We start from the raw sequence: 8750 nt of genomic DNA, 5'->3' as shown, positions 1-8750 counted from the left end.
AGAGAGAGAGAGAGAGAGAGAGAGAGAGAATCGGTCGTACCAGTTTCTTTCCATCAGTCCCCACAAGATTTACAATATCTTGGACAAGTTCCTTTAAAATTCCGACTGTGGCAGCTCCTGCTGCAAATTTTGTGCTACTATCAGAAAAATTCCACCAGTGATATCGCAGGTAGGTCAGACACGAGATGTCAACCTCTAACATTTTTCTCAAGCCAACAACAAACGTATCATTGAAATTTACAAGGCCTGCTTGATCAAGAATACTTCGACTGATTTTATATGAATCTTCACAAAAATTCAAGTGAGCAACGAAATCAGCCAATAGCGTTCTGTTTTTTGGGGTAGCACTATGAAAATGTTCGTTCAAAATCTGAAGATATTTTTCAAGCTGAGTTTTGTCACCATCTCTCAAATGTATCACACTTTTAACTCCACTCATGAAAGCTTCACACAAATTTTGATTTTCTGTTAAGAGCTTCATGCACGAAAGTAGATTCTGAGGATTTAAATCCAGCTTGAGTAGTTCTCTTTCAAGATCAGCTTTTAAATTTTTAGACTCTTGATCAGATTCATCCTTCAACACAGGAGCATCATTTTGTGGAGCTGATGTCTTTGGGAGGCTTGCATCATTGTCGTTGTTTCTCTGAGTCTGACCATCCGTTGTTCTCTTGGGAGCTGCTGGTTCTGTGGGTGAGTCTTCTCCATTGTTGCGAGGCTTTCCAAGCTTCTGAGATGACTGCAGCTTGAGCTGGTCATCTCCTTTAGCTGAGGAGAGAGAAAAGGTATGAAGTGGAGTTGTGTGGGGTGGTGTTGTGTGGGGTGGTGTTGTTGTGAGGGGTGGTGTTGTGTGGAGTGGTGTTGTGTAGGGTGGTGTTGTGGTGTGGTGTAGTATGGCGTGGTGTGGGGTGAGGCGGTGTGGTGTGGTGAGGGGTGGGGTAGGGTGGGGTGATGTGGTGTGGTGTGGGGTGGGGTAGTGTGATGTAGGGTGGTGAGGGGGGGGGTATGATGTGGGGTAGTGTGATGTAGGGTGCTGTGGGGTGGTATGGTGTGGTGTAGTGTGTCTGGAGGGGTGGTGTGGTGAGATGTGGGGTAGTGTGATGTAGGGTGGTGTAGGGTGGAGTGGTGTGGTGTGAGGTAGTGTGGGGTAGTGTGATGTAGGGTGGTGTGGGGGTGGAGTGGTGTGGTGTGGAGCCGTGTGGGGCAGTGTGTCTGGTGGGGTGGTGTGGTGTGGTGTGGTGTGATGTATGGTGGTGTGGTGTAGTGTGGTGTAGTATGTCTGGTGGGGTGGGGTGGTGTGGTGTAGGGTGGAGTGAGGTGGAGTGGGGTTGTGTAGGGTGGCGTGTGGTGGCGGGTGGTGTGGGGTGGTATTGTTTTGAGTGGTGTGGAGGTGGGGGTGGTGTGATGTGGGATGGTGTAGGGAGGGGTGGTGTGGTGTGATGTAGGGTGGGGCAATGTGGGGGTGATGTGGTGTGGTGTGGGGTGGGGTGGTGTAGTGTGGTGTGGGATGGTGTGACGTGGTCTGGTGAAGTGTAGTGCGTGTGTTGGGGTGGTGTGGGGTTTATTTGGTGGTTTTATTTTGCTTTGTTTAGTAAATATGTTATGGCGCTCGCAACTGCTTCAGGTTATATGAGCGTACGAGACACATTAATCATTTTCCGTTTGGTTGGAATTGAATTTGAATTTTCCCAGAGTTGGAACCAAGGCCTATTCTTATCGATTTTAAGATCACCAAGGGATTTCTAACATGCACAATTTGCAAACAGGACCTCCGTTTCTCCCTTGCCCGAGAAGGATGTAAAGACAGCAATAAGAAGGAGCCAGTAGCAGCACTAGAAAGAGTCAGGAGCCCAGATGAGGGGGGGGGGGGCACAAAGTGGAGAAGAAAGTAGATGACAGAACAATATGATTATAGAGAGCAGGAAAGGAAGTGAAAGGATAACATTTTAGTGGAGAAACATTTCCGTCACTGTCAGGTTTCGAACCCGAAACCTATTGAATGAGAGGCGAACACCGTGCCTCTAGACACGAGAGCTATGCTGTGGGGTGGGGTGGTGTACATGTACTGTGGTGTGTGATGAGGCATGGCATGGCATGGATTTAACATCTCTGTAAACACTGGCCGGTCAAACAACGGGACTTTACCACTTCAAGTTTATCTTAGACAGGACCGAGAGAAGATCGCGGGGAGCTTTGAAAACAGAAGAAACAACAAATTTCGAGGATATCGCCGTTGGACATACGGTGCCAAGAAAATAACTTTGCGTTACATTAAAGTTTTGAAGTTAGAGTTTTCACTGTTGATATACTAGTTTCATATATATTCATTTACAAGCGAAAAGACAAAAACATGGGGAAAAGTCGAAGTCGAAATGGTTTATAGTTCATCCGTTTTTAAATAGTTGGATAAATGAAATCCTTTAAAGCACATCAATGATCTCTAGAGCATTGGATACGCGTATTCGTAATTTAATACATAAATTATGAACATTCATTCTTTAATCTTGTCGTCAAAGCATTGTACGGTGAACAGGATAAGTGTAATCAACAAACAATTCAAGCTTACACATGTGCACAGCCATGACATCGTAATGATTTTATTTCCTGGTTGATTTGCAATATTACATGACAAATAGCTTATGCAGCTAAGACGGTATGGTTCCGTTGAGAACATTTGCTTTCCGGTTTTACGATTTGCTATGATTATAATTTATTTCATCAGATAATAGACGCTTTATTTGTGCTCTTACCACAACTTTACTCAACCAGGAAGACACAATCACAATTAGTGATTGAGTTTTTCTATCTGTGTGCATACGTGTGAGGTAATTATGAGTAATAATTATTTATACCGTTTGAAAGCAAACCGGCATATTGAGTAAAAATAACATAACCAACACTCCCAGCTTCCTCCTTCTCCACATCATGGTCGCCTTTCCAAAGTTTCACAAATATCATATGGTAGCTCAATGCTTATTCACAGAAACAGCCTGACGGGACAGGCATGGGAGTGATCAAAGAGGTTTATCGTGCAAGATGAAAAAAAAACAACAGCTAAGAGAATTTCAAAATATTTACATTAAATCACACACACACACACACACACACACACACACACACACACACACACACACACACACACACACACACACACACACACACACACACACACACACACCCTCTCTTTCACACATGCACATACACACACACACACACACACACACACACACACACACACACACACACACACACACACACACACACACACACACCCTCTCTTTCACACATGCACATACACACACACACACACACACACACACACACACACACACACACACACACACACACACACATACATACACACACACACACATACACACACACACACACCCAAACGTACACACACATACACACGCACTCACACAAACACACACACAGAGCATATTTTGTAGCCTACCTTTGGCAAAAATCTCGTTCAGTTTGCCTCTTCTTACTAAATTGTGGTGCAAAAAAAAAGGGGGGGGGGGGGATTCCCCTTTATGACAGTGTATCAGCAGAAAGAGAAAATGAGAGAAGCCAAAGGTAACAACCCATTCTGTTCCAAACACAAGCTGTGGAATCAAGACAAAAGAGTCTGAAGACGAGCAACACGTTACAATACTCCACTGATGAAGGCAGCCCTCTCACACCTGAAGGATGAGCGATTTGTACTAATCTAAAAACTTTCAGAGAAACAAACCAAAGTTAAAAAAGAAAACTACAATACAGATTGTCAACAATGGACTGAACTCTTCGAGACCACACACAGAGCAAGTAGCATGGGTAACATCAGACCAAAGTACAAAAGAATTTAAGAAAAGCACGTGCTGGGACAGTAAAGAAGAGACACGCCCATTTAAATACACCAACTAGAGACACTTTTATAAACAAGAATTAACGTTTTTAAAAATTTGTGTAGAACACTATAATTTTGAATAGTACTCTAGAGAAAATATACTAACATATAACACCCTGAATTCTATACAGGTTCAGAAAACTATGAATATTTGTACGAGGTTACACATAACGCAGAAGTGTACAGCATCTCTGGGTTGAAAATGCTGTTATGCCTTATTATTTAAAGAACTCTTGAAAGGAACCTCAAAGGAAGACTTCTGTAATGTTTTCCGGATAGAAATGCACTCCATAGGTATCACTCACGTTCAATAAAGTGTCGAGAAAGCACACTTTTATCTAGGGCACAGTAATATTTGAACTTAAAAAATAAAAGCTGTTAATTCAGTTTCTGGAGTGGACATTATCTATATCCTAAGGAAAAGCACTTTACTATACTGTAATTATTTTCGAGAGCTCACCCAGCAGCAAAAGGGTATACTTGGAAAAGGATGAGAAGGAAAATGAGAATGATAGTGGTATGTTTCTAACAGTTTGCGTTGTTGTATATCCTCAGAGGACTGAAATGGTAAATGGGCATAAACAGGCCAGCTAACGGATCCGTTGCAAAATGTGAGTCTTCAGGGGGACATGCGACATTATAAATTAAAGTGTTATTTCTTTTTTACAGCTGTGATTCCTGTCACGATTGTGAAAGTTTCAATATTCTGATGCTTGGCTCTTGACTAAGTGCTCACAGGGATAACCAAATAGACGATGGAGACTTCACAAATCGGCCGACAATTAGAGATGGCATTTACATTGTTGGGATTTCATGTTGTTCACAGGTGTAGAAAAAATTTAACAATAATGTTATTATATTGAATCACCAGGCATGGTTAGTTTACGAATCATTAACATCATTTTTTTCTAAGTTGGCACATTTGCCTTGGTCTTATTGGAAATGGCCATTCAATTCGACGGTGGTCCTACCTCTTAAGTAATCCTACAGTGTCGTAAGGGGCTACCTCACAATTTTTTTCCCAATGACAAAACTACATTCAAATCTACAATTAACAAGCTGGAGGCAAGCTGCTTAACAGAAAAACAACAATGAACGTTTATAAATATTCCCATATATTATATCATAATATACATGTGCATATTTTGTGTATATCACATGAGCGTAAGACATCTAATCTATATACGTACGTATGAATGCAAACCAAAGTATCATCAAATTTTCACAGATCTAGACTTGTACTTCATATCGCATCTTTACAGATCACTACAGTACTATTAATTTGCCATGGCTCATGACTGGCACAGACAGGCACAATGTTATGTCATGACACAGCTGGTGTAGCCAAAAGGAGATTGGTATCCAATGATGTAGAGCAACATCACTCAAATGGACAGCATAATTATGTGACCAGTTATTCCTAAAAGTTTGACGGAACAGAATGTCATATACCATACAGTGGTGTTTTTAATGAAATTAAGCAAATAAGTTTACAAAGGGCATTTCCTTCACCAGTAATGACAGTGACAATTACCTAATGAGAAAATTTAAACCTGAAAACAGTAAAGCAAAAAGTGTTTTAATCCACAAAGAAAGAGGAGAAAGTTCTGTTCTTGTCGTTAAGCCACCGAAGATGTAGACATAACATACATTACAAAGATACAAAAGGAGCTTGCCAAAATAAAACACCGTCCGTAAAACTTGGAAGTATGGATTTCTGGAACTGAAATCTCCTATCAAACCAAAATGGATAACTCAGCTAAACTTTCTTCCTTCTGGGGTGTGACTTAATGAAGTGGACTGGACGAAAGTCTCACAAATTAGCTCTTCAGTTGACCTAACTTTTCATACAAAGATAGCAGTCCTGTTTCAGCCAAGTCGGAATTATACTTTCATATATATAATTTTATAATCTGTCAACATTTCATCCGTTCAAGATATATATATATTCATGTTCACATATAAAAAATAAATAAATAGGAAGAGAAAGTTTTGACTACCTGAGGGTGCAGCTTGTTTAATAGAGCTTGCTCGACTTCCCTTTCTCTGGGAACTCCCAAACATGGTGCTACTTGCAGAGCCCATGTGCTATGTACTGTGCTCACAGAATCTGTTTACAACAAAAGAGATTGATACTGAGCATTAACAAAAGTGTTTTATAAATGGCAGATACAACAGTTAAAAATACACTTGCATAAATCATTTCAAGCCAAATGTTTGAAACCCCGTATCAGAATCCCCCTACCCACCAAAAAGGGAATTTATAAATATCTGCTAGACATTGACTCAAGAAAAGAAATAAGACACACTTAGCAGTGACCATTCTTTTTACGAATGCCAAAGGCGAGAAAGTTCATGGGGTGCTTTGTTTAGTCAGTATGTATCAAGCTATTGAAAGTCTACAATGTTGTGGTCCTACCGACCATGTTGTATGGAGCCGAGACCTGGATTGTGTACCAAAGCCATGCCAAGAAGCTTAATTATTTCCATATGAAATGCCTCAGGACAATCCTTGGTATCAAACGGCAGGATAAAATACCCGACATCAACGTTCTCAAAAGCTTAAAAGGCAAATGCTGAAAGTCTGTTTTCTAAGCTCCAAAGGATTCAGCTTCGAAGAGCTGGACACGTTGAAAGAATGCCTGATTTCAGAATCCCAAAAGTACAGGGAACCGCAAGGTTGGCGCACCAAAAAAAGCGGCTCTAATTGCTGCACACATCCACAAGTGGAAGTGGACCTTTAAAATGTTCAAAATATAGCAAACTTTTCTTTGCCAGAATTGGTCTCATCGCCCACAGCAGAAGCCACATGTCATCTTAACCTTTAATTCTTCTAACTCTTCCATTTTATTGGAGAAATATTCTCCTCTGTAGATCAAAGAGCAGAGGCTGGAAGACCAAGAAGTAAAGCATATACTCATCGTTCTGATCTATCAAAATTTAAAGTGCTGGAAAGTGAGGAGGTAAAACTCTTTCTATTATTCCCAAAGCGTTCCTCCCGAAAAAAGATAACTAATTGCCACCTCATTGGGGTGGGGATAATCATGATTTCGGAGCACAAACATAGCCAGCCTCTACATGCCATCGCGCTAAAAAAGTAAAAGAAAAGGAAGTACTCGAGATCATTTTTGTCTCATTCTCAGGCATTGTATAATGCTTTTCCTGTTCATTTTTATCAGTTTTACACGAAAATTTTGACTTTATATCGATCACAAATCAGAAGCTGCCCTGTACTCTTATCCCACAATTTAATGTTTTAGCAATAGGATTGGGATTTTCTTGAAAATCATTGATATCTGCAAATTATAATGGATTATGTAGGGTAGGCCTACCCAGAAAGCCAATGATATGTTGGTTTGAACTAAAAGAAGAGCACCTGGATGTTGGAGCGATAGTAAACACTTAAACAATTGATTCTCAGCTGCTCTTATATAGGCATATATATCTAATACAATCAATACTTTTGGCATCTATCCACAATAGATTAAAACAAAATATGATATAAAACGAAATGATGTTTAATAAAATGTCAAAGTTTCAGGCTTGTTTAATGTTTGCACGCTGGCTGCTCTGAAGTCGATTTCGAATTCAAAACTCACATTTTACTTTTTTTTAAAAAGTAGACTCTATCTGTGCTACCCAACACTGGCAGCTATAGAGTCTAGTACTAGAATCTAGTATAGAAAATGGCAGATCTTTTGGGCGCACACTGCACCAAATTTCACATGTTGGAATCACAAAATGTCTGGTAGAAGGAAGAGGCTAGCCGTACTTAATGACGGCTAGACTGCCAGTTTAGCCGTACTTATTCTTAATATGATGGCTAGACTGACCATTTACAAAAAATAGGCCTATAGTAAATATACATTTTTTGTGTGCAGTACCTTAAGTATTTGAGATGAAACCAGGTGCCTTAAGCCTTAATGACAGTGCATGTATTTTAAACCTCCTGTTTTCTAATGTTAATAGGGCCTAGGCCTAAGATAAATACGGCTAGACTGGCAGGCTAGCCGTACTTAATATTGATGGCTGAATTGTAAATGAAATGTTTAGTTTGCAATGCCTAAAGTATTTGTATTTCAGACAAAACCAAAAGGTGCCTTGCCCTTACTGACTTGCATGTATTTGAACCTGAATAATTACTAGATCTAGATCTAGATCTAATGAGACCTGTGTGTACTTCACAGGCTTGAGTCGATAGGGCCAAACCTAGATCTAAGTACGGCTAGACTGACAGAATTAGATCTAGATCTAGAGATCTATATTTCCCACTTTCATGACCTTTCACATAAATTTAATTCAATTTCCAAACTTAAGACAGCTCTGCAATTTGTTATCATGTCATTAAAAAAGCGGAAGCATCATAATCACCATGGTGATTTGTTTGTAAATATTTATTAGGCCTTCGTATTTATTATCTTCCTTCCACTCCACTGTTCGAGAGGAATACATCGACGAAGTGGTAATAAACGTTGCATCAACTTTTACTTATATTGAAACTCCTACAAAATAGTCAAGCATTTCAAAACCTTTTCACAAAGCACACCGTTGGTAAGTTCTTCGTTTTGTTCTCTGTAGCTGGTAATGATCGAAAGTAGCAGACCCAAAGATTTTATAAATAGAACTAGAGGTCTTAGCTGTGACGTCACGAGTGTCAAACTTGAGGCGCCTGCCGCCATTCCCGAGAGGAATAAAAGGATTGTCTGTGCACAGCAACACTTTTCAATCACGGATTAATGATACTCTGCGAAGTCTTTTGATGTTGATTTCTATTTCATGTGATTTGCCTATCGCTAAAATATACTTTTAAGGATTTTTTTTTTTATTGTTTACTTTTAAATGGCCCTAATAATCTCCA

At 40.0% G+C, this 8750-nt stretch overlaps 1 protein-coding gene across 2 annotated transcripts in view; it reads right to left on the bottom strand.

Moving 5' to 3' along the window:
* The window catches only part of LOC101851026, a 27680-nt gene extending 19187 nt beyond the window's left edge, over positions 1–8493 (bottom strand). The window contains exons 1-3 of one of the 2 annotated variants that reach the window (XM_005094465.2): positions 8422–8493; positions 5893–6002; positions 41–765 (exon numbers count right to left, since the gene is read on the bottom strand). In XM_005094465.2, coding sequence (XP_005094522.1) covers positions 41–765; positions 5893–5977 — 810 coding nt within the window. In that variant the 5' untranslated portion in view covers positions 5978–6002; positions 8422–8493. Of the gene's footprint in view, positions 1–40; positions 766–2563; positions 2592–5892; positions 6003–8421 lie in introns of those variants that run through there. The other variant, XM_035968784.1, reaches the window with a different exon arrangement.
* Between the last annotated feature and the right edge of the window lie 257 nt (positions 8494–8750).

This window comes from Aplysia californica, unplaced genomic scaffold, assembly GCF_000002075.1.
Source record: "Aplysia californica isolate F4 #8 unplaced genomic scaffold, AplCal3.0 scaffold00082, whole genome shotgun sequence".
Lineage (NCBI taxonomy): Eukaryota > Metazoa > Mollusca > Gastropoda > Aplysiida > Aplysiidae > Aplysia > Aplysia californica.
Note: the sequence above shows the minus strand (reverse complement) of the source record. Positions and strands in the feature narration are given on the sequence as shown.